The sequence below is a fragment of the Podarcis cretensis genome, assembly GCF_951804945.1.
Source record: "Podarcis cretensis genome assembly, chromosome: Z".
Taxonomy (NCBI): Eukaryota; Metazoa; Chordata; class Lepidosauria; order Squamata; family Lacertidae; genus Podarcis; species Podarcis cretensis.
The window spans coordinates 48,556,157-48,582,886 of record NC_137184.1 but is presented as its reverse complement, the minus strand read 5'-3'; the positions used below and the strand labels follow the sequence as shown (position 1 = coordinate 48,582,886).

Here is a 26,730-nt window from a genome sequence, read left to right as displayed (position 1 = left end):
ACAGTGGATAGCAGTGATAAGGTGCATTCTGCATTTTAAAAAAAGTTCTGCCACGTAAGAGTGTGTTTGGCATGAATTATTCTTGTGGTGTGTGTTTATCCTGTCCAGCTAATGGTTATGTGTGAAGTGACTTTGTCTCTGGAACAAGAAATTTTATAGGGGAAGTTCTTTCAAGCTTTAACTATATCTTATCTAAATTTTGTTCTCAGGTGGGATGAAAGAACAAGACTTAATGTGCATTAAGCTCCATGGCGTGAACAAAATAGGTTTAAAGAAGATCATTGATTTTATTTATACTGCAAAACTTTCTCTCAACATGGACAATCTTCAGGATACTCTAGAAGCTGCCAGCTTTTTACAGATATTGCCTGTGTTGGACTTCTGTAAAGTTTTTCTTATATCTGGGGTAAGATATCTTAGGTTATTGCTCGGTTTGCCTCTTTCTTATTTTCTCTGTTAAAATCACAGTAAGTTTGTCAGCCTGAAAGATTGATACAGTTGGGACCAACGCAGGAAATTCAGTAGTTCTGTAGCACTCCTGATATGTGGCCTTGATTTAAAAACTTACAGCAAATGAGAGTTCACCACCTTTCAAGCTCTTGAGGAACAAAAACCTATAACCTGCCCCTTAAAGGTAAAAAGGTAAAGGTACCCCTGCCCGTACGGGCCAGTCTTGACAGACTCTGGGGTTGTGCGCCCATCTCACTTAAGAGGCCAGGGGCCAGCGCTGTCCGGAGATACTTCCGGGTCACGTGGCCAGCGTGACATTGCTGCTCTGGCGAGCCAGAGCCGCACACGGAAACGCCGTTTACCTTCCCGCTGGTAAGCGGTCCCTATTTATCTACTTGCACCCAGAGGTGCTTTCGAACTGCTAGGTTGGCAGGTGCTGGGACCGAGCAGCGGGAGCGCACCCCGCCGCAGGGATTCGAACCGCCGACCTTTCGATCGGCAAGTCCTAGGCGCTGAGGCTTTAACCCACAGCGCCACCTGCGTCCCTAACCTGCCCCTTAAATTAAAGCACAATTCCATCAGGTAATGATTTGCCTTTCATAGAGAGATGGATGAGAGCAGGTTTTCCCCGAGTATCGTGTGAAACGTATTGATGCCCAGTAATTTGCCTCATGCTTTTATCATTCAGGATTCCAACCCTTGGGGCTTTGCTGTATTGTTGGGACGGCTGAATGTTTAAGGCATTTGTCAGGATTTCACCTGAGAGAGATCTGAAAGTCCAGGTTGTGAAATGTCCTCTTGTGCCAAGACAGGCATTTTCTATGTCTGGAACAGATGGGGTTTGTCACATTGAGAGGTGCTATGCAGGTTTTGTGTCTCCTGTTGTTTGGGTGAGAGCATCTTGCACTTACATTAGGTCCTTTATCTCTGATTTAGTTGCACATGGGCCTAGAGTCCTCATTACTATTAAATGAGTTGTGCTTAAAAAGCCAGTGACTTCTGTGCCATTTTGCATATTGCTTGCAAAGTGCCCTGGGTGATGGGGTGTGTGTGGAATGACATTGACTTAATGTGCAACTATTAAAAAATGGCACTCATGGATTTTTAAGACATGCGTCTTAGAATCAATGTGAGAGAAAGCAGGCTGTTTCAAATGGCCCCAAAGCTGTATAAGGAGAAAAAGGATTGTGAAGCACTTTTCGTGCTGAGGGTTATATGGTCTTCTGTTAAGAGTTATGTAATCCTAGATCCTGCATTGTATCCAGTGCTAGTTCTACTCAGAGTAGACTTACTCAATCTAATGGACACAACTAACTTAGGTTACCTATACTAACTGAGTGGAACTTAATGTATTTAAGTCCTCAAATTTCCCATTAGAGGTCAGTCACTTAGGATTCCAATTCTGAAGGCAGTCTGAAATCTCAGATGAAGAAAACGAAATATTAATTCTGGTCGCCTGGACAGTGGGGTCCAGAGGATAGCCAAGAGGTAAAGAACAAACCACACATTTTATCCCTGGGTTTAGCAGTGAGGATACAGGATTATCTGTGTGTTGGTTACGCTTGCAAGCCCATTAACTGGTGGCATCTCTTCCTTTTTCATTTCTGTTACTGCCACTTCAATTTCTTTCTCAAAATTTCCCAACTGCAGCTCTGTTTATATGGGACTGCTGTCATTAGTTATCCTATCTCTCTAGCTTTTCATTTTAGCTGCAGTTGCTGTATCTGACGCTCTTTGCCACCCTTCCCTGTGCGTCTAAGCTCTGCAGCAGAGAGGATTCTGCCACGTTACAGGAAAAACTATATTCAGTTTTCCTTTCCCCCTCTTTGCTAGTTCTCTCAGAATGAAGGCCCTAAATTTGCAAAAGGTTGCAGCCCCCTCCCAAACAGTATTTGGACCCATGGGTGGGGGAGTTCTGTGATCACCCTCTCTCTGGCCTTCTAGGTTTCTTGGCAATAGGGATGGGAGGACGTTGCTTCTTTCCTTGGACTCAAAGCACATGCTGGAGTTTTCACCCATTTTTCACCTTTGCTGGCTAGCCTGCCTGCATCTGTAGAAATCTCCAGGAGAGTGAAAGCTTTGTGTCTTCTGGCTGGCAGACTTGACAGTAGTAGTAGCAGTAGTAGTAGTAGTAAAGCTTTGGGAAGAAGAGTAAGGGGTGCAGAGACATGGGTGGAGGACGTAGGATGCAGCAACCTGTAGCAGAGCAAAGAGTGCAGAGATGCCTATGGGTAGAAGTAGCCTGGGGTGCAGAAAAGAGAGCTCTGTGTTTGAAGAGAAGAGATGCTCAGAAGGAGAGCTAACAAAGATGGAGGCACAGCTGTGCAATAGTGTTCAGTGGGGTGCAGAGAGAGGGGAAAGTTAATGGAGAATAAGTTAAACAGGAGGAGTTAACATGCCACACTTAGTGGCTTACTTGCCCACCTGAGTGACCCAGAATGGCTTTCAGTGATTTGGGTGGTGCCCTCCTGTCCTTTGCTGGGTTTTTGTTTGGGGTGTTGTGATCAGTTCTAGCAGTGCTGAACTGCTCCATCATCCTCTCATGGAATAATTACTTATCCGTTCAGCTCATGTTTTTCCGTATAAAGCAGTGGTGTGAAACATCATTTCACCAACTCTTGGGATGTTAAAATCCCTTTAAAAATGATTGTCCTCCAAACAGTTAATCATGAAAGGTTGCTCATCCTCTTCTTAGTTTTAAAAGCAGGCTGCTGAGGTTGAGTGCCTTCCCCCAGCCCCACATGCAGCCACCTAGTGTGTGTTGTTGAATTCTGCAAATATAATTTTGCCCGAAGTGCTGGACATAAACTGGATTCTGAGATGTTGGTTATATTCATGTCCAGCATTCTAATGCCTTGCTTGGTGTTCTTGTTAAAACTTTAAAGTGTACTCTGATAATTTGATGGTATTTCTCAAGCTGCACTATATTATTGCTGTTTCGCCTTCCGTCCAGTGCATAGTTAGACTATTACAGCTGCATAAGTAATTACTTGTAATAAAGTTGTATGGAAATTGAAGACTTCTTAAGCATGCATGTTTCAGATTTTTGCTCAGTCTCAAGAGCTTCCTAGAAGAAACATGAAGCCATGTAGCAAGCTAATCTAATAAGATAATTCAAATAATTAAGGAGAACCCAATCAGTTATACTCTTCTGTTCTGTGGGCCTCGTGAGCAATGGCCAATAGTAATTTGGTAATTTACTGGGAATCTGTCAGTTGGGAATGAGAAAGCTAATAGCATGCTGCAATGCAGGAATACAGTGGTACCTCGGGTTACATACGCCTCAGGTTACATATGCTTCAGGTTACAGACTCCACTAACCCAGAAATAGTGCTTCAGGTTAAGAACTTTGCTTCAGGATGAGAACAGAAATTGTGCTCCGGCAGCGCGGTGGCAGCAGGAGGCCCCTTTAGCTAAAGTGGTGATTCAGGTTAAGAACAGTTTCAGGTTAGGTACGGACCTCCGGAACGAATTAAGTACTTAACCCGAGGTACCACTGTATAGTTGAATAAAATCCACCATAACATACTTCCTTGGGCTCAGAGAAGTGGTTCCTAAAGCATATTGGATTTTAAGAAAGAACAAAATTAAATCTCTTGCACTCAAGAGAGTTGCAACTCATAAAAGCAGGGGCTGGAGGGAGAAAAAATTGGAGGAGAGCCAGTTCTTCAATGCAAGTAAAAAGTGCCAGTTATAGGTTTTATAGGGGTAGCTGAGCCATCAGTCCCAGAACCAGAAGGACCCCTGATCCCAACAGCTGAAGAGCTGCCAGGTAGGGTGGCGTCCTGCAGCAGGAAGGAGTAAGTGTGAGGTGTGAGCTGTGGAGGATGTTTGGCCTTTAATGACTTGCTTTATTTATAAAACTGTTTATAGCTCACCCTCTCATATAAAACATCAAAGCAGTGTATAGCAAAAGTACAATAGAACTTAAATGCATTAAAAAAAATTACAAAGCAATAAGAAATGACTAGCTCATCTTGAAGGCTCTTAAGACTGTCATGGTCGCAGCCCCAGGAACCAAATGCAGGACTTTGTCCTGGGAGGGCAGAAGAGGAATCACAGAACTGTAGAGTTGGAAGGGACCCTGAGGGTCATCTATTTCTACCCCGTTCAATACAGAAATCCTGCCCACATCTGTCCCTGGCTGGGCTTGAACCACTAACCTTCTCATTCTGCCAGACACGCTGACCCATTGTGCCACAAGGTGCTCCTGACAGAGGAAGATCTTTGGTTCAACCCCTGGCATCTCCAGGTACAGCAAGAAAAGACTTGTTTCTGAAACCCTGGAGAGCTGCTGTTAGTGTCGACAGCAGTGAATTGGATAGGCTAATGGTGTGGCTTGGCATAAGGCAACCTCCCATCTTCCCACAATAATGTCTATTTATACTTTATGTGGACAGTCTCTTTGCACATCTCTCCACAGTCTAGCTGGGTCCACACTTGCACACACCAATCCAAGAAATGTACAGTTTGTGTAAAAGACACTGAGTGTGGTGGTATGTCTACATTAGCAACCCTTGTGTTACTGTAATGTGCAGGTGAACATAAAGCCAGAGCTTAAAATGGAGGAAGTGACTTTTCTCTTCCTATCATAGGTTTCCTTAGAGAACTGTGTCGAAGTGGGGCGGATTGCCAACACGTACAACCTCACAGAAGTGGATAAATATGTGAACAACTTCATCCTCAAGAACTTCCCAGCACTGTTAAGTACTGGTGAGTTTGTGAAACTCCCCTTTGAGCGCCTTGCCTTTGTCCTTTCAAGTAATAGCCTTAAGCATTGCACGGAGCTGGAGCTTTTCAAGGCTGCCTGCCGCTGGCTGCGGTACGAGGAGCCACGGATGGAATGCGCAGCAAAACTCATGAAAAACATCCGGTTCCCTCTGATGACTCCGCAGGATCTTATCAACTACGTCCAAACTGTGGATTTCATGAGGACTGACAACACTTGCGTCAACTTGCTCTTGGAAGCCAGCAATTACCAAATGATGCCCTACATGCAGCCAGTGATGCAGTCGGAAAGGACGGCCATCCGTTCGGACAGCACTCACCTGGTCACACTAGGGGGAGTGCTCCGGCAGCAGCTGGTTGTCAGCAAGGAGCTGCGGATGTACGATGAAAAAGCACACGAGTGGAGGTCTCTGGCACCTATGGACGCTCCCCGCTACCAGCATGGCATCGCTGTTATTGGGAACTTTCTCTATGTTGTTGGCGGACAGAGCAATTATGACACGAAAGGAAAGACAGCGGTTGACACAGTGTTTAGGTTTGACCCTCGGTATAATAAGTGGATGCAGGTGGCTTCTTTGAACGAAAAGAGAACCTTCTTCCACCTAAGTGCCCTCAAAGGACATCTGTATGCTGTTGGTGGTCGAAACGCAGCTGGTGAGTTAGGTAAGTCTTCACCTTGGTCCAAAAAATCCCCCTTTCCTGACTTGTACAGCAATAATTATTTACTGTTGTATGCAAATAAGAACTAATTCGTTACTTACTTACTTACTTACTTATTTTCTGTATTTGTATCCCACTCTTTTTCTCCAAGCAGCTTAAGATGGCAAACATGGTTGTCCCATTCCTTATCCCCCCCCCCAACAATAACCCTGTGAGCTAGGTTAGGTTGAGAAGCAGTGACTGGTACAAGATCGCCCAATGAATTTCATGGCTCAGTGGGAGATTTGAACTCCAGTCTCCCTGGTCCAAGTCTGGCCCTCTACCAGTATAACACACTGGCACCTTGTTTTTATTTTTTAATGTTTTTGGTTGTAATGTGTTAAGAAGTGTGTATCAGGAGATTATTATTGAATTACCAAATCCACCATGCCAAAATATAACCCATGTGTTCACCTCTACATTCGCCATCTGATTTGTAAGGACAATGAGGTGACATTGTGAAATTCTGCTTGTGGAATTGTGTTGGTTTCTGTGAGACAGTGGAAGTAATTGTGCAAATTGCACAATCCTGTGGATGTCTACCCAGAAGTGAGTCCTAGTGAGTTCAGTGGCCCTTACTCCCAGATGTATGAGTAAAAGATTGTAGCCCAATATTCCTGTTTCTGCTCACTTGGCATCTCCTTGATAAGTGCAGAATGCAGACAGCTATGTATATAATGAAATTGTGCAGGTGAAACCACCCACATATTCTATATCACTTGATGATGTTCCTCATTTAATTTATTCTTACTTGATATGTCCTGACACGGAGTTCTTGTCGTAAACAGTTACCTTGGATGTTCTATGGATTGCCAAGTAACCGTACCGATTTTCTGTAAGGAGCCAGATCCATTTGTATGAAAATCAGTGTTTGGCTGACTGTGCTTTTGATTTTGTGGCTGAAATGCTCCCTCTTCTCATTTAATTGCATCACAAGTTATTTTTCACTTTTATTGCTTCTTTCATATATATTTGCTGCAAAAGGGTGAAGAATTGGCATGATCTTTCTCTTGCTGTCATAAAAGAAATAAGCAGAAGGGACAGGGGTACATTTTCATTACATTACATGGCAGGAGAACAATGGATTTGGAGTTCACTTTTTTGGTGCAAAAGCATAGCAAGTAAACACATGTGGGACTGACCTCGACCTACAAGAGTGCAACTTTGAACTAATCCTATTTTATCACTTTTCATCAGTGAAAGATAATATGCTCATTGTCAGTGCTGACCTTCGGGGTTTTCACAGCTTCGAAGTCTTGAGTCCTCTTTCCAACAGAAGCTGTTCAGATGGACCCCACTTTGGATGGGAGGAGCCTTCCCCAGTTGGATACCCTCCAGATATTTTGGACTACAATTAGCATAAGAATATAAGAAGAGCCCTGCTGGATCAGGCCTGTGGTCCATCTAGTCTAGCATCCTGTTCTCACAGTGGCCAACCAGATGCTCATGGGGAACCAGCAAATAGGATTCAAGCAGAAGAAAACTTTCTTTTCTTATGGTTTCCATAAGCTGGTATTCAGAAGTATTAATACCTCCATATACAGAGGCCGAGCCGAGCCACCACGACTAATAGCCAGTTATTGCCATCTGCCCTGGCCATGCTGACTGGTGCTGTTGAGAGTTATAGTCCATAACATCTGGAGGGCACCAAGCTGTAGAAAGCTGGTTTTGAACACATTCTTGGAAAATAAATATATTTGGGTTCAGCCACGAGTATAATCTAGGATGGTTAGATGATTTGAGGGCTATGTTGTCACATGAGGAGTGAGTCCCCTGACTGTGGGCATGCCTTGTCCAGCTAAACTAAGCCGGGGGGTTTCAGGCAAGATGTGTTAAGGGCAGCAGGTGTGTGTACCTGGAATCCCAGGAACACTGCAGAGCATTCGTCTGTGCTGGTCGGTTGCAACATAGCTGGAACCAGTTTATTTATATATCATGTTTTCCAGAGATACCTTTGTGCTCAGAATGGTTTGCAGAAAATAATCAGTCTAGATAAAAAAAGTCATAATAAATAAAAGGTATAATCTCACTATAGTGAATTGCAGCTCTTTATTGCGTAGCCAAAGGCCATCACTAGTCATACATAGAATAACGCCGTGGAAAGTGGAAAACCTTTCAAAATATGATTACAACAAGCTAACTGCATTGTCTGCTGTAATATTCGACACACATCCAATATTTTTAGCTCTGTAACACACAATTCAACCATTAACAAATCATTTTAAATATAGAAAATATCAGTGAACATAAATAGGTTAGTTAACAATATCCAGTCCTCTTGCACCCCAAAGCTGGTAGCCTTAGTGCCTAGTAGCTCCCCTCATAAACTTTTATACCTGGACCCAAACAGCCTGAAAACATTTTTGTTTTTTTTTTATAATAATTTTTATTCGTTTTTCAAACAGATAACAAAAGTACCACAAAACAACATAATTTCCAACTGATCGATTCATACCCTTCTTTCTTTTGACTTCCCCATACCTCCCCATCCCTGCATCCTTGTTTAGTGATTCTGTAGCAACCCTTAGGTCCATTATCTTAATTCCCTTTCATAAAAGTTCCTTTAGTTTTTTTTGATTACTGCTGCAATTCTTTACCTCTTACCCCCTGACATCTTAACATTCGTCAATTTTACAATTGTTCTTGAGATATATTTTAAATTTCTTCCAGTCCTCTTCCACTGTCTCTTTCCCCTGGTCACGGATTCTGCCCGTCATCTCAGCCAGTCCCATAAAGTCAATCACCTTTGTTTGCCATTCTTCCAGAGTAGGTAGTTCTTGCGTCTTCCAATACTTTGCCAGTAGAATTCTTGCTGCTGTAGTGGCGTACATAAAAAAAATCCTATCCTTCCTTAACACCACTTGGCCAACCATGCCTGAAAACATTTTTGAAGGCCCCTAAGGCTGAAGAACTGGGATGCAGGTGGCGCTGTGGGTTAAACCACAGAGCCTAGGACTTGCCGATCAGAAGGTTGGTGGTTCGAATCCCCGCGACGGGGTGAGCTCCCGTTGCTCAGTCCCTGCTCCTGCCAACCTAGCAGTTCGAAAGCATGTCAAAGCGCAAGTAGATAAATAGGTACCGTTCCAGCGGGAAGGTAAACGGCGTTTCTGTGCGCTGCTCTGGTTCGCCAGAAGCGGCTTAGTCATGCTGGCCACATGACCCGGAAGCTGTACACCAGCTCCCTCGGCCAATAAAGTGAGATGAGCGCCGCAACCCCAGAGTCGGTCACGACTGGACCTAATGGTCAGGGGTTCCTTTACCTTTAAGGCTGAAGAGTGTGGCAAAGCTTGTAGAAACAACCAGCCTCTGATAGTGAGTGCATGGTGTTTCTCTCTTCAACAGGGTGATCAAAGAACTGGTTCATTCACTTGCCACCTTTATGACATGGAAGAACAGACCCAGGTTCTTGTCTTAGACCATGCACAGACTTGATGGTTCTGCATTGTGGCCCAATATCTGCAGTTATTTAAACACACACACACACACACACACACACACACATTGATAGTGGGAAGATTATGTGAACTGGGTTGATACATGCATGGGATTTGCATGCAGAGTCCCTTTCTTACATGCTGAGATTTGTACATAGTGGGTGGGAGGATAGTGCCAGCTCCCTCATATTAAAAAGGAATTGCCAGCTTGGTAAGGGTGTGAATTGGGGCAGTTAAATCTACTGACTCCCTAAAAGACTAGCTAACTGCAGAATAGGTTTTTGTGCACATGCTTATTTCATCACATATGTAAAGCAGCTTACAGAATGTTCAGAATGTTACTGTGGGAATGTTACAAAGTGACCTTAAAAGTTAAAGAATGTGTCTTAGCAAACGGGAATTGTGTAAAATTGACTTGCTCATCGCTGTCAAAAGGCATCTTTCCACAAGTGCAATTGTTATTAGTTTTAATGGATAAACCACCCTTAGTTCTTATTCAAATGAAGAACTAAGTGTCGCCATGTTGTGAAAACGGCAGTCTTATGCAGCCTTAAGGGATAACATGATGCTGTAGTATAGTCCACGAAAGTTTATGCCATAATTTTCTCAGCTACCCCTCTGCAAATGTGTTGTCAACTTCAATTCTGCATTCTGTCTGTCCACTAAAGGTGTTTTGCAGAAGCATGGTGAATGCACATACACTGGGTTCTCTGTGTTACTTCTATATTTTAGGCGTCTCCCAGCCAAGAAAGTGATCAAATTTTCACTAGCTGTTGATCACTAGCTCACTTACTTGCCTATAAGATTTTGTGCTTTTACATTTTTTCTTGTTCTATTATAATTCACACCGCTTTCTTGTGCTAGCTGAAAAGAGATACATAATCCCTTAAATAAATAAAAAATAAATAAATAGATGTTTCAAGTTAGAGGGTCAGGTTTTCCCAAAGCCTGCATGAAGAGACGGTGTTCTTTAGGCTGTAGATCACTAACCTCTGCAGAGACCCCATGGTCTCTGCACTAGGTGTTCTGATTGCATTTCTTCTGAGCTGCTATCATAGTTGGAGCCATCCCTCTGTATTGGTATAGTATTGTCAGTCTGCTCTTTTTCTTTTTGGAAGCTGGCTTAGCGCCAAGAGTTCCTGTGATAAATCCTTTGGCTGTGTATTCCTATCTGAGGGCTTAGAGCAAATTTGTATTGTAAGCATTGGCTGCACATGGTGGGTTGTGTGAAGTCACAGAAAATGGGGATGGGTGGTAAGTGGGTTTCCTGCGCAAGGGGTGTGTGTGTTTAAAACAGTCCTTGCAGAGCTACACCATCTGTGTCCTTGCAGAAAATGCACCAGCTGTGTGAACTGATCTAGGGTTTGGGTTGGAATGGAGTTGAAATTATTGTGGTCTGGTAGACCTGTGAGCACCAGATGTGGAGACGTATTCCAAGTGACTAGCAACTATTTTACCTTTTGAAAACAAAGTGGGACCGATAGAGAGAATGAGATATTTCAGATAAATGTAATCTTAGCTCCCTGGTATTTTTCCAGGGCACTGTCAGTGTAGGTTGCCCTCCTCCAAATTGTTCATTAAGTGTAGATATCAAATTGCTATAATATAGAGAGTCGACACACAGAGATTATAATGCCTGTGTATTCTACAAAAGGAGAGAGAACCAAAGGAGGCACAAAATGAGCTATCTTGAAATCCTTAAAAAATGAAAACCAAACCAGGACCACTAATTGCTCCACTGCTACCTATTAACAGAGGGAAGCCAGAGGAGGCTTGCTGGGTTTGGTTTTTGAACATCAAAATCTATTTGGCATTCACAGTTGTGAAATAGAAGTGATCTCTGAGGTACACGACAAGGTTGTCCTATATCCCCTTTGCTATTTATATCGGTCCTGGAAGTGCTCTTAAACATGATTAGAGGAGACCGGTTGGTGGAAGGTATTCAGGTCGGAGCGAAAGAGTATAAACTTAAAGCATTTGCAGATGACCTAGTATTGACCTTACAGGAGCCAGAGCCTAGTACCAAAAGGGTTCTGCAGCTGATTTATGAGTTTGGTCGAGTGGCGGGATTTAAACTTAATAAGCAAAAAACTAAGGTTCTAGAAAAAAACTTGACTTCTTTAGAATCAGAAAGGTTTCAGAAAGAGACAGATTTAAATGTGGTCAAAAAAGTAAGATATCTAGGGGTAAACATAACAGCGAAAGAATAGGAACTTATATAAAGATAATTATGAAAAATGTTGGTCTGAAATCAAAAGGGATCTAGATGTTTGGTCAAGATTGAAACTTTCCTTGTCAGGACGTATTGCTGCTGTTAAGATGAATGTATTGCCAAAAATGCTGTTTTTGTTTCAAACTTTGCAGATTGTGGATAAAATGGAGTGTTTTGGGAGGTGGCGGAGAGATATTTCTAAATTTGTCTGGCAGGGCAAAAAGCCCAGAATCAAGTTTAAGATATTAACCGATGCTAAAGAAAGAGGGGGCTTTGCCCTGCCAGACTTAAAGTTGTACTATGAATCAGCAGCTTTCTGCTGGTTGAAGGATTGGCTACTTCTTGAAAACACTGATGTTTTGGATTTGGAAGGATTTAACAACGCTTTTGGTTGGCATGCATATTTGTGGTATGACAAGGTTAAAATACATAAGGCTTTCAAGAATCATGTTGTCAGAAAAGCAGTGTTTAATGTCTGGTCGAAATATAAAGATTTATTGGAAAACAAGACCCCAAGGTGGTTATCACCAATGGAGGCTAAAGCCCCGAAAAGACTCAATATGGAGGCCAAATGGCCGAAATATTGGGAAATAATAGAAAAAGATGGAGACAATTGGAGGTTGCAGAGTATGGAGAAAATAAAGGATAAAGTGCGAGATTGGTTACATTATGCTCAGATTAAAGAAGTTTTTAAGTTGGACAAAAAGATAGGATTCCAGGTGGAAAAATCAAAGTTAGAAACAGAACTGTTAGAACCCAGCTCTAAGATACTTTCAAGAATGTATAACCTGCTGTTAAAATGGAATACACAGGATGAAACGGTCAAATCAGCGATGATAAATGGGCACAGGACATAGGGTATAACATTATGTTTGCTGACTGGGAAAAGTTATGGACCACAGGTTTGAGATTTACGGCATGTAATGCCTTGAAAGAAAATATTATGAAAATGATATATAGGTGGTACATGACTCCAGTCAAGCTTGCAAAGATATACCATTTATCTGACAATAAATGTTGGAAGTGTAAAGAAGCTGAAGGAACTTTCTTTCACCTCTGGTGGACTTGCCCTAGGGTGAAGGTTTTCTGGGAAATGATATATAATGAGTTGAAAAAGGTATTTAAGTATACCTTCCCTAAGAAACCAGAGGCCTTTCTCTTGGGCATTGTCGGCCAGAGTGTGCAAAAGAAGGATCGAACTTTTTTTATGTATGCTACGACAGCAGCAAGGATACTTATCGCTAAATGCTGGAAAACCCAAGATTTGCCCACACTGGAAGAATGGCAGATGCAACTGATGGACTATATGGAACTGGCGGAGATGACAGGCAGAATTCGAGACCTGGGAGAAGAACTGGTGGAGGAGGACTGGAAGAAATTTAAGGACTATCTACAAAAATATTGTAAATTGTATGAATGTTAAGAAAGATGTAAGATTAGTAATAATATGGCTTCAACAAATTAGTTATAAAGAATACAAATTTAAGTGTAATAGGAAGAAAAAATAAATTTTGGTTAAATAGTATTTTATAATTAAATCTCTAAAAGAGTGATTTTAAATTCCAAAATTTGAGATTTAATCTTGGGAAATTATATTATATGAATGGAATCATCTTAATAATTTGCCAGCAAAATTTATGAGTTTAGAATGCAGGAACAAGAGGTGTGAGGAAGTCCTAGGATGAGAATGAAATGTGGATATTGGAAAATACTATGTTATAATGTATGCTTTTTATTGTTTTAAATTTTTTTAATAAATATTATAAAAAAAAGAAAGAAATAGAAGTGATCTCTGGCCAAGGGTGCTAAATATGTGATCCAGCAGGGAGGGGGATATGAAAAATAAAGTTTTTATGTCCAAGCTAGAGTCTGAGAATAGGTCTTTGCTTAAAAGGAAAAGTGGGAATTTCTGTTTGAATATATTATCTGCCTTTACACATGGCTCCTAGCAAAATATCATATTTTGTCTTATTTTTCCAGATAGCCTAGCTGAAACAAAGCTTTTAGCAGGCACTTAAAACTCTGGAAGAAAAGTGTCTCCGTAATATTAATAATTAAGCACTAAACATATGTTTCTCACAGACGTGGAGCAAACATGTGTTCTGTGGAGCATTTTATGATGCAAGCCACATAACGTGAAGTTGTTGTCCTTTGGATGACAGTGCACATTCCCTTCTTTGCTCCTCTTGCAGGTTTGGTGAAGTGCATGTGTGAGTCTATATTCCTCTGTGTCTCCCTCCATAGAAATTTGTGAGGTGAGGAGTCACAGTGAATGACTGTGGATGATGCTTCAAATGAGCTGTAGAATATGGTTTGGATTGTATCGTTTTAAATTACAGGTATGTGGTTGAAAGGCCACGACCTTTTTCTTCTTTTTAAAGAAATTCTCAGCATTTAGAATAGTAGCATATAAGGAAAAAGGCTTGTCTAGAACCTTGTCTGCACTTTTTCTGAGTGCAGGATTTATTTATTTTTTTCGTTTTACCAGTGGGTAGCATCTGACGCCATAGAATTCTGATGCTTTCTGCTATGATATCCCATGAGACGTATTTATATTTGAATGCCCTAGCCCTCACAGTGGTGTATGCAAAGGCCAATGTGATTGCACGTGACTTGCTTTTGCAGTTTTGATTTTGGCCCTCTGTCAAGCGGATACAACTGTGTTGAAGCTAAGGAGGTCACACACTAGGCGTGTGTTCATTAGTCAGAAGCAAACATAAAAGGAAGGTTTCTGTATGTCTGCATTCATGTCAGTAGCAGAAAGAATTAGAAGTATAAAATAATGGTGGTTCTGAAAGGCCGTGAGTGGTTGCATTTCCCATATTGAAATACCATTCAGCAGTTTGAAATAGAAACACCAAATCACAGGGTCACTTAATGCTCCTTGTTGTGTGGAGGGCTGAGTCGTTCTTCCCTGAGCAAGACAAAATGGCTGGTGCTGAAGAACTGCTTCTTAGTTATCTATCACCTGCGTAACCATCTGCCTTGTTCTGTACAGGATGTTCCTTATTGCTAAAAGAAAACAAACAACAACAAAAAACACCCTACTCTGTTAAAGCCTCATATTAGATCTCTTCGTTTTCTCCTCCCCCCACTAAAAACCTGGACAAGATTGTGCTTTTGGTAAAGCTACTAGTGATTTTTTTTGTCAGCTGCTAATTGGAATTATTTTTTGAGCATATTTTTGCAAAATTGTGGTGCCTATTTGTGCTTTCCGCCTCCTCTTCCCAGATCCTCAGTATGTAATGTAATGTAGCTCCGTTATCCTCTGATGAAAGGTGATATAGAAATTTAATAAATAACGACAACAATAATAAAATGCATTCTCTAGATTAAAAATTCAAGAATACAATCAATTTCAGTACCAAGACCCAAACCCAGCCTAAAAGGAAGACTAATACTGGCCACCAGCAATAGATAATTTAGCACATGAAAAGAGTTGACAGATATTAATGTTTAATATCAGAAGGCCTGGAATAATAGAAAGGTCTGCTTCTGGAGCTAAAAAGACTGAAGTAGGTGTTAGGGGAACACCTCTTAAAAATGCGTCACACGTAATATTTTATTTAAAGTGCTTACATGCTATCTTTCAAGGCAAAGCCCTAGCAAGATGCCTTACAAAAGATAATTAGATGCTTATACATAGCAGGAACCTTGTGTTTCCAAACATTGTTATGGTACGGTCCAACTGCAATGGTTCTTGCCTAAGCCCCCAGTGACCTTCCTTTTAGTCATCCACTTGTGATCCGTACTGTTGACAACCAGCATTATTCCCCCTCCCCCAATACCTTCCCCCTGCTCTGGTTCCACCTCCCACCTGGGTTGGTCTGATGCATAGGTCTGTGAAACATTTGTTCCAATGATAATGATTTCAGGATTCGAACAGCACTCCCCTTCCAGGTATGATTAGAGTTTAGACTGCCTTCATGCTAGATCTAAGTAGAGTGGAGGGTAATCTGTGGGGAAAGAAAGGGAGAAATCATAACTCAGTGGGTTTTGTTTTGCTTTTAAAATGTCTCACTCTGCTCATTTGTTGTTGCTTCTACATAGCCACAGTGGAGTGCTACAACCCAAGGATGAACGAATGGAGTTACGTAGCAAAAATGAACGAGCCTCACTATGGCCATGCCGGAACAGTGTATGGGGGGCTGATGTATATTTCAGGTAAGCCTTCCTATTTTCTTCTTCTTCTTCTTCTTCTTCTTCTTCTTCTTCTTCTTCTTCTTCTTCTTCTTCTAAATTTGTATACTGCCCATCATCCAACGATCTCAGAGTGGTTCACAGCATAAAAATACAAGATAAAACACATAATAAAAAGAAGAACAAAAGAAACGAAACCAATAATCCCTCCCTCCCACAAAACATTTTAAAGCATATAGGATGTAAATCAGCCAAAGGCTTTGTTGAAAAGCAATGTTTTTGCCTGTCATGTAATGGTGCATAATGAAAGTGCCAGGCAAGATTCCATGGGGAGAACACTGCACAAATGGCCTGATATTGTGCTGGCACCCTCTGGACCTCTCGTGGAGAAAGCACACAATCGCTTTGAGGTCCTCTCCCCTAGCATGGAAGACGAAGAGCAGACTCCATTTGAGGATCTCTCCCTCATTACAGTCGATCAGGTATATGAAGACGAGCAGCAAAATCAATCCTCAGGGAATGTGCAGGCGACCTTGGAATGGACAGCTCACGGAAGAACCCCGACCAAACCTAAGAGGAGGCGTGTAGTGGTGATAGGGGATTCCCTACTGAGGGGAACAGAAGCAGTGATCTGTGGGCCTGACAAGATGTCTCGGGAAGTGTGCTGTCTCCCCGGGGCTAAGATCCAAGATGTAACTGAACGACTACAAGGAATCATAAAACCCACTGACAAATACCCCTTCCTCTTGGTTCAAGTGGGAACCAATTACACTGCAAGCAATAGCCTCCAGAAGATCAAAAGAGACTACGAGGCTCTGGGCAGGAAATTGAAGCAATTAAATGCACAAATTGTCATCTCATCTGTCCTCCCAGTTGAACGACGTGGCCCAGGGAGAGAGGGAAAAATAGTGGAAGTGAACAGCTGGCTTTGCAAATGGTGTAAACAGGAACGGTTTGGATTCTTAGATCACGGACAGCAGTTTCTTGAAGATGGACTTCTGGCAAGCAATGGGCTGCACCTCACAACGGTAGGGAGGAATGTTTTTGCCAAAAATCTCAGAAACCTTATCAGGAGGGCTTTAAACTGACTAATGTGGGGGAGGGAGACAGTGCTCCTGAAGGTAGGAGTCTATCAATTGATGAAGATGATCATCCAAATGTCATAGACCAAATGGAGCAAACAGCACGCAGACCTAGTGGTGGGAGGAAAAAACCCTTAAATAAGAGACACGGGGGAATGATTAATGGACTTCAATGTCTGTACACTAATGCGCAAAGCATGGGAAATAAACAAGATGAGCTTGAGCTCTTGGTACAGCAAACTAAATATGACATAATAGGCATCACTGAAACCTGGTGGGATAAGTCCCACGACTGGAATGTAATAATGGAGGGATACAATCTATTTCAGAGAAACAGACCAGACAAGAAAGGAGGAGGAGTGGCGTTATATGTCAGGGATGTATATACCTGTGAAGAGATCCAAGATTTAGAACCTCAAAGCCAAAGTGAGAGCATTTGGGTCAAAATTAAGGGAGAGAAGAATAACAGGGACCTCATTGTGGGAGTTTACTATAGATCCCCAAGCCAAACGGAGGACATAGATGATGCCTTCCTGGAACAGATGGCCAAGCATGCAAAAGGAAGGGAGATAGTAGTAATGGGGGACTTCAATTTCCCGGATATTTGCTGGATGTCAAACTCAGCCAAGAGCATAAGGTCAAACAGATTCCTCACTGGCCTTGCAGACAACTTCATTGTCCAGAAAGTGGGAGAAGCAACAAGAGGAACAGCCATTTTAGATCTGGTCCTAACCAATGTTGATGACCTGGTTAGTGGGGTAGAAGTGGAAGGATCATTAGGCGTGAGTGATCATGCTCTTCTGAAGTTTACTATACAGCGGAAAGGAGCAGCCAAGCATACTAGGACTCAATTTCTTGACTTTAAGAAAGCCGACTTCATAAAACTTAGGGAAGTGCTGGGTGAGATCCCATGGACAGTAATACTAAAAGGAAAGGGAGTTCATGATGGCTGGGAGTTTGTTAAGAGGGAGATAGTAAAAGCACAACTTCAGGCAATACCAATGAGACGGAAACATGGAAGGTGCCTAAAGAAGCCAGGGTGGCTATCTAAAGAACTTTTAACTGAGTTAAGATTAAAAAAGGATGTGTACAAAAAATGGAAAAGGGGGGAAACCACCAAAGAGGAATTCAAACAAATAGCCAGCACGTGTAGACACAAAGTCAGAAAAGCCAAAGCACAGAATGAACTCAGGCTTGCTAGAGACGTTAAAAGCAACAAAAAAGGCTTTTATGGGTATGTTCGTAGCAAAAGGAAGAACAAAGAAACAGTGGGGTCACTCAGAGGAGAAGATGGTGAAATGCAAACAGGGGACACAGAAAGGGCTGAACTCCTCAATGCCTTCTTTGCCTCAGTCTTCTCCGATAAAGAAAACAATGCCCGACCTGAAGAATTTGGAGCAAATGATTCAGCAGAGGAAACACAGCCCAGAATAACTAAGGAGATAGTACAAGAATACTTGGCTAGTTTAGATGTATTCAAGTCTCCAGGGCCAGATGAACTGCATCCAAGAGTATTAAAAGAACTGGCAGATGTGATCTCAGAGCCACTGGCAGTCATCTTTGAGAATTCCTGGAGAACAGGCGAAGTCCCGGCAGACTGGAGGAGGGCACATGTTGTCCCTATTTTCAAAAAGGGGGAAAGAGAGGACCCAAATAATTACCAAAATAATTATTCTGGAGCAGATCATTAAGCAAACAGTCTGTGAGCACCTAGAAAGGAATGCTGTGATCACCAATAGTCAGCATGGATTTCTGAAAAATAAGTCGTGTCAGACTAACCTGATCTCGTTTTTTGACAGAATTACAAGCCTGGTAGATGAAGGGAATGCAGTGGATGTAGCCTACCTTGATTTCAGCAAGGCATTTGACAAGGTGCCTCATGATATTCTTGTAAAGAAGCTGGTAAAATGCGGTCTTGACTATGCTACCACTCAGTGGATTTGTAACTGGCTGACTGACCGAACCCAAAGGGTGCTCATCAATGGTTCCTCTTCATCCTGGAGAAGAGTGACTAGTGGGGTGCCACAGGGTTCTGTCTTGGGCCCGTCTTATTCAACATCTTTATCAACAACTTGGATGATGGACTCAAGGGCATCCTGATCAAATTTGCAGATGACACCCAACTGGGAGGGGTGGCTAACACCCCAGAGGACAGGATCACACTTCAAAACGACCTTGACAGATTAGAGAACTGGGCCAAAACAAACAAGATGAATTTTAACAGGGAGAAATGTAAAGTATTGCACTTGGGCAAAAAAATGAGAGGCACAAAGACAAGATGGGTGACACCTGGCTTGAGAGCAGTACATGTGAAAAGGATCTAGGAGTCTTGGTTGACCACAAACTTGACATGAGCCAACAGTGTGACGCGGCAGCTAAAAAAGCCAATGCAGTTCTGGGCTGCATCAATAGGAGTATAGCATCTAGATCAAGGGAAGTAATAGTGCCACTGTATTCTGCTCTGGTCAGACCTCACCTGGAGTACTGTGTCCAGGTCTGGGCACCACAGTTCAAGAAGGACACTGACAAACTGGAACGTGTCCAGAGGAGGGCAACCAAAATGGTCAAAGGCCTGGAAACGATGCCTTATGAGGAACGGCTAAGGGAGCTGGGCATGTTTAGCCTGGAGAAGAGGAGGTTAAGGGGTGATATGATAGCCATGTTCAAATATATAAAAGGATGTCACATAGAGGAGGGAGAAAGGTTGTTTTCTGCTGCTCCAGAGAAGCGGACACGGAGCAATGGTTCCAAACTACAAGAAAGAAGATTCCACCTAAACATTAGGAAGAACTTCCTGACAGTAAGAGCTGTTTGACAGTGGAATTTGCTGCCAAGGAGTGTGGTGGAGTCTCCTTCTTTGGAGGTCTTTAAGCAGAGGCTTGACAACCATATGTCAGGAGTGCTCTGATGGTGTTTCCTGCTTGGCAGGGGGTTGGACTCGATGGCCCTTGTGGTCTCTTCCAACTCTATGATTCTAATCTAACCTAGAGGTTACCGGAGCATAGACAACAGTTGTTAGGCTATCCCTGTCCTGATAGGGGCGTAGCTGGGACGCCAGCTGAAACTGATGGAAGGCACTCTGCTGAGGCCAGCTGAACCTGAAGCAACAGTAATGGATCCAGGAGTGCCCCTGAGCTATGTGCCTGCTCCTTCAGAGGGAGTGTAACCCCATCAAGAGCAGGCTACCTCCCACTAACAGTGCCTCAGTGTTATCTAAATTGAACTTCAATTTGTTGGCACTCTTCCAGTCCATTACTAAGACAAGACAACGGTCCAGCACATCCACTGCCTCACCTGCAGATGTAAAGGAGAAATAGAGTTTTGTGTCATCAGCATATTGCTTACAATGTACAGTGGTACCTCGGGTTACATACGCTTCAGGTTACAGACTCCGCTAACCCAGAAATCGTGCTTCAGGTTAATAAATTTGCTTCAGGATGAGAACAGAAATCGTGCTTTGGCGGCGCGGCGGCAGCGGGAGGCCCCATTAGCTAAAATGGTGCTTCAGGTTAAGAACAGTTTCAGGTTAAGAAGATACCTCCAGAACGAATTAAGTACTTAACCCGAGGTACCACTGTACTCCAAAACTCTGGAGTGCTCTGGACATCTCTTGAGATTCATCTGCTACAACAGCAGAGTTAAGATACTGGTGGATGAAGCAGATCTTACTCCAAGCCAACCTAGCATTCGGCAACAGCATCCACAGACCCATGGTCTGGCAACCATAATTCCCCAGGTTGGAGGAGGGGCTAGCGCACGGCACAGTCACCAACAGCCTGTGCCCTGTGCCCCTTACCTGGCCTGCCCCGCCTCCCACACCTTCCCTCCCCCTGCCCTGAATCATGGCAAGTAGAGCCTTCCCTGCTCTTCCCAACTCTTCTCTTTGCAAGCACATCCTATGCCTCAACAAAAAACCCAAATTAAGAAACCCATAAGTTAAAAACCGTTCAAAAACATTTTATTATAAAACTTATTACTTCTGAGTGAGATTGCTCCCCACTACTCCCATAGTTTTAAAAAAATGTAATTCCAGTAACCTGTATCAAGATCGTTTGCTCTTTCCAAGCAGTGGTTTCTAATGCCCCCCACAAATCCTAATTTCCTTCAAAACTGTTCCAAACAGGACATGCTATGACATCTTCAGATTTCATTTTAGACACAGTTATCTCAGCTGGCAGGTGATTATTTTCTGAAACAACCTCCTTAATAACTTATTTGTGTTTCTTCTTCTTAAACCTTCAAAAAGGGTTTATTAGGAAATCACAAACTCAGCCACTATGCTGTCTCTAATCCTACAGGTGTCTCTATTGTAAGAACTGACTCATTTTGACTGGGATAAGTTGTACCTCAGGGAGGCCTAGCAAATCCAATGCATGTTAAGATAAATACTGCATCTTTGGGGTAAACATCAAGAACTTTGAAGTCTAGCCAGCATATGTAAATCATTGCATACTTCAAACATGTCATCAGAGGGAGAAAGCAGCCTACAGAGTCTGTTTTGCCTGATTCACATCAAAACGCTGTGATTTTAAAAACCTATTTTAGTTGGCAGCAGTGCAGCAGTTAGCTTATTCTCTCTGTGTTATCAATTCTCTGAACAATTGTCTCCCCCAGAGAGGGCTGGAAGCCAGAGGAGCATATGCCTCCCGTCTGCCACATGCACCTGTATCAGAGTGGAATGCCCAGGGTGGGGCCCCCAAATCCTTTCAGCTGCCTTGTTCTTGGATCAGTTTTTGCATGAAAGAAATGTCTCCCTCCCATAGCAGGCTGCAATCATGAGTACTGTACTGCTTCCAAGCGGGGTCGAGTTGATGGCACACGTACTTTGCATTCAGAAAGCCCTTGCTTCAGTCCTTGGCATCTCAAAGCTAAAAGACATGGGTGGCAGGTGCAGAGAGACCCCCCTTCCCAGCCTTAGACCCTGGAGGGCAGCTGCCAATCAACTCTGGGCTGATCCTATAGGAGTCTGTGTTGTTTCAAATGAGTTTGTATCTACCTCTGGTTCTAGCAACCTACTCTGGCTGTGGGTGTTTTTGAACAGAATTAGGAATCCTGCTCTTTTGTTTTTAGCAGCATCTTCTACAGAGAATGCCATAACAGCATAAAATGTGCCACAGAACCCTTTATAACTATGGCGGCGAATGGTGCTCACAGCACTCAAGGTCTATGCAAAGCCCTTTTCATCTGGTATAAAATATTAATTTCACATATATGCTCCTAGGGTCAGAACTGGCAGTGTCTGACCATAAATGAGAGCTTGGGGTCATAGTGGATAGCATGATGGAGATGTCAACCAGGTGTGTGGCAGCTGTTAAAAAGGCAAATTCCATGTTAGGGAAAAGAACTGAAGAGAAAACTACTAATATCGTAATGATATAATACAAATTGATTGTGTGACCACATTTGGAATACTGTGTACGGTTCTGGTGGCCTCACCTCAAAAAGGATATTGTGGAGTTGGAAAAGGGCAACAGCATGATAAAGGGAATATGAGGAAAGGTTGCTGCATTTTGGGGAATGAGGAAAAGTGAGTAAGACATAACATAGTAAGTTTGTAAAATAATGCACAGTATGGACAGAGAAAAGTTTTTCTCCCTCTCACTTGACACCTAGAACTCATGGGCATCCAACTTGGATGGCTTTAAAAGAGGATTGGACCAAATTCACGAAGGATGAAGTTGTCAGTGGCTGCTAGCCAGGATGGCCATGTGCTGCCTCCGTGGTTGGAGACAGCAGTGCTTCTGAATACCAGTTTCTGGAAACCACAGGAGGAGGAAGTGCTGTTATACTCAAATCCTGCTTCTTGGTTTCCCACAGGAATCTGGGTGACCACCGTTAGAACAAGATGATGGCTAGACAGGCCTCATCCAGCATCATCTTATGTTTTTAGCCTTGCACTTCATTGTAGGGAGTTGACAACAGGTTGACAGAGGCATGTTTTTAGCACTTGTGCCATCTTCAAGTGTGTCTGCATTATTTTGTGTGTGTGTTTTGATAGGTAGTTATTTAATGCATTTATTGCTATTTGCGTATTTATTAGAAACTTTTATATGTAGCCCTTCATCCTGTTTGTATTTTAGAGTGGTGTACAACCAGTTTATATCACAGTACAAATAAGCAGTAATAAAAGTAGACAAACAAAACTTAAGATATACTGAAAGCTCAAAATGACTGGGTGAATGAAAATAGTTTTGCCTTAATGCTGGAAAAATTGCAGTGTGTTTAAAGCTGCTTACAATGTTGATGTATAATAGATCATCAAATACTTTTTTGTGTACAAAACAAACTAATCAACAAAGTGTTAGGAGCAGAACCCAGCAAACAATTTTTTTAAAAGGAAAGAACCTATTCAAGGACGAAATGGTAAACATTTTTAAAGCACGCAGAAATAAATAGAGTTGGCATCCGTTTCATGGGGGGTTCTGTTCCTGGCCCCTCTTTGCATCAGCAAAGCATACATAAACGCATCCCTGCCCTGTTCTGCTGTTTTAGTGATGTGTTAAATGACATTTTGGTCACTTCCGGGTTCAGTGATGTGCGCATATGCGTGATCACACATCATTCAGTCATGCATTAATCGGTCATTGCCTGTAAATAAAACTCTGGCAAATGCCTGAAGGTTAAAGTAGAAGGGGCCCAGCAGATCTCCATGAGGAGGACATTCCAAATCACTGCCTTTAGTGTCCATATGTCTGATCTCACCTGTTCAAACATGCCCCTCCCTGGTCCTGAATGGGGTAACTGTGCCCCTGAAGGAGCAGGTGTGCAGCCTGGGAGTCATTCTGGACTCACAGCTGTCCATGGAGGCACAGGTCAATTCTGTATCCAGGGCAGCTGTCTACCAGCTCCATCTGGTATGCAGGATGAGACCCTACCTGCTCGCAGACTGTCTTGCCAGAGTGGTGCATGCTCTAGTTATCTCTCGCTTGGACTACTGCTCTATGTGGGGGTACTTTTGAAGGTGTCTCAGAAACTACAACTAATCCAGGATGCGGCAGCTAGACTAGTGACTGGGGGCGGCCGTCGAGACCATATAACACCGGTTATGAAAGATCTGCATTGGCTCCTAGTACGTTTCCAAGCACAATTCAAAGTGTTGGTGTTGACCTTTAAAGCCCTAAACGGCCCTGGCCCAGTAGACCTGAAGGAGCGTCTCCACCTCTATCGTTCTGCCCGGGCACTGAGATTGAGCACCGAGGGCCTTCTGGTGGTTCCCTCCCTGCAAGAAGTGAGGTTACAGGGAACCAGGCAGAGGGCCTTCTTGGTATTGGTGCCTGCCCTGTGGAACCAGATGTCAAAGAGAAAAACAACTATCTGACTTTTAGAAGACATCTGAAGGCAGCCCTGTTTAGGGAAGTTTTTAATGTTTAATGCTGTATTGTGTTTTTAATATTCGGTTAGAAGCCGCCCAGAGTGGCTGGGGAAACCCAGCCAGATGGGCGGGATTTTATTTATTTATTTATTTTCCCCTGAAAGACTGGGAATAGCTGCTACCAGTCAGTGTGGACAATATTGAGCAAGATGGACCAGTTGTCTGACTCTGTAAGGCAGTTTTCTGTTCTTCTAACTGTTGATCTCATTAGCATTCCTCTTACATGAGGTGTTTGCTTTTTCTCCCCTGTCCTAGGAGGCATCACCCATGACACTTTCCAGAAGGAACTAATGTGCTTTGACCCTGACACAGACAAATGGATTCAGAAGGCTCCGATGACCACAGTTAGGGGCCTTCACTGCATGTGTACTGTCGGTGACAAGCTTTACGTCATTGGTGGAAACCATTTTAGAGGAACCAGTGATTACGATGATGTTCTAAGCTGTGAATATTACTCGCCAAGCCTAGACCAGTGGACACCAATTGCTGCTATGCTGCGCGGTCAGAGTGATGTCGGGGTGGCTGTGTTCGAAAATAAAATATACGTTGTGGGAGGATATTCGTGGAATAACCGTTGTATGGTGGAAATAGTCCAGAAGTATGACCCAGAAAAGGATGAGTGGCACAAAGTCTTTGACCTCCCAGAATCCCTTGGGGGCATCCGTGCTTGCACTCTGACAGTCTTCCCTCCCGAGGATAATACAGGCTCACCGTCTAGAGAATCACCTCTTTCGGCCCCTTGAGACCTGGCATCGCTGGACTTACCATGTTGTCGCTCCAATACCACTGCACTGCATCAGGGATTCGCCTATTTGTCTTCAGTAGTATCTTACAAGGCTTACCCTGAAGCAGCTGGCACAGTAACACAGTTGGGGGTGGGATGTAACAAGAAGATGGGCGTCACTTGTGGTGTTTGGTCTAGAAAGTTTTATCGAGTGGACAGCCAAGTGCCAAGCAAAGTGAGGTTTTATTGTTTCATTTTGTTTTTTGAGCCAAACGCTTAAAAAATGAGGTATTGTCTTAGGAAAAGAAAAACCTTTGCATCAGGCGCATAGATGTTCTGTACTGGGTGCACAGGTCACATAGATCAAGAAGCCGTGTAAGTTGAGCCAGTGGGGGGCGGGGTGTGTGTGCAATGAATGGGGAACCTTGTTGCTGGAGGACCATCTTTCCTCGCTGCACCTCTGGAGAGAGGGGGAGCTCCTGATGCACACAACTTTTAGCAGCTATCTGGCCTCAGCTACCTCCCTCTTCTAATGGAGTATTTCAGACCTGTTTACTGACCTGACACTGGAGGTGCTTTTCAGAGGATATGGCAAACAAGAGAAACACAGCCTTTTTGAGACCATTAATAGATATACAATAAGCAGACCCTGAATCTATAAACCAGGGTTGTTGTTTTTCTAAATAACATATTAAGGGGTTTTCTTTTTCTTTTCCTTTCTGAACCTCCACATGCAAAGTGAAATGTGCTGGAGATTTGTAATTGTGTTTTTACTTTCTGTTCTCTTTCTCCTTTCCTTTCCTCTGCCCCGAAATAAAAGCTCTGATTCATCATGGGAGCCTGAGCAATTCATACATTGGAGGGAGGGGGTTTGGTTCAATTGCGCAACCCAGTGGGGTGCCTGTACTAGATTTTGGGGTAAACAAGGGCTAGAATCTCTTAATTTGAAGCCACTAAAATTTTGAGCAAATGGTTCCCTACTTTCCCCTCCTCCTTCCTCCTTCCTCCTCCCTCCACAACCCCCCTCCAAATACCTTTTTTTTGGTTAAGAGAACTTGCTTCTTACACCTCTGTATAAAATCTCAGTTAATATACGGTTGTTTAGCACAAAATGCAGCTTTTACAGAGAGCTGCTTTTGCTCAGAGAATTCAGACTACCCTGTTTCTTTTGTTCAATAAAATCTTTAACGGCAATTAGTTGGGTGTTTTTTTAATTTTTAATTGTTTTAAAGGGCTCATTAACCTTCTCTCCCTTCTCCCACTTCCCTGTTGCCAGGAAACGTCTGTATGTATCTTTGTGTGTGGGTAGCACAACCTGCTGGGAAGCCAGTTTTGTAAGAGCTTCCAAATTTGGGGGGGGGGGGGAGAGCAATGCTTGACCTACTTTTCCAGCAGCTCCCCTGGGAAGCCCAGGCTGAGCCCATTGTGAATTCTGTGTCTGCAAGGGGGTGGGGTGGGCACTGGGGCTGAAAAGTTATTCGCAGAAAGCCGGTTTGGCTGAGCTTAATAAACCACCCCACAAGGTGGAGCAGAATCTCTGGGGCATGCTTGGAAGAGGTTTGTCAGCTGTGGCTTTGAGGCACACACAGGGCTCTCAAGTGGAAAGGCTAGAGTTCAGTGGCGGGGGGCACCTCCAGGTTGTGGGCTAGGAGGGAGCCCCGTCTCCAACACTGGAGAGCCACTGCCAGCCAGTGCGGTCAAAACAGCTAGATGGATCCTGTTGGAAGGGACCCCAAGGGTCATCTCTCCCAACCCTCTACAATACAGGTATAACGCCTAAAACATCCATGACAGGTGGCCATCCAACCTCTGCTTTAAAACCTCCGAAGATGAAGAGTCCTCCACCTTTCCATCCCACAGTCGAACAGCTCTTAAAGTCCTTTTCTGAT

At 43.2% G+C, this 26,730-nt stretch overlaps 1 protein-coding gene across 7 annotated transcripts in view; it reads left to right on the top strand.

Annotated features, from left to right (window-relative positions):
- LOC307208211 (kelch-like protein 13) overlaps positions 1–26,035 on the top strand; it is a 79,954-nt gene extending 53,919 nt beyond the window's left edge. For 6 of the 7 annotated variants that reach the window (XM_079962775.1, XM_079962776.1, XM_079962778.1 and 3 more), the window contains 4 exons: positions 210–406; positions 5,046–5,841; positions 15,574–15,687; positions 24,373–26,035. In XM_079962775.1, the coding sequence (XP_079818901.1) occupies positions 210–406; positions 5,046–5,841; positions 15,574–15,687; positions 24,373–24,860 (1,595 nt within the window). In that variant the 3' untranslated portion in view covers positions 24,861–26,035. The remainder of the gene's footprint in view (positions 1–209; positions 407–5,045; positions 5,842–15,573; positions 15,688–24,372) is intronic. The other variant, XM_079962779.1, reaches the window with a different exon arrangement.
- Positions 26,036–26,730: the final 695 nt, after the last annotated feature.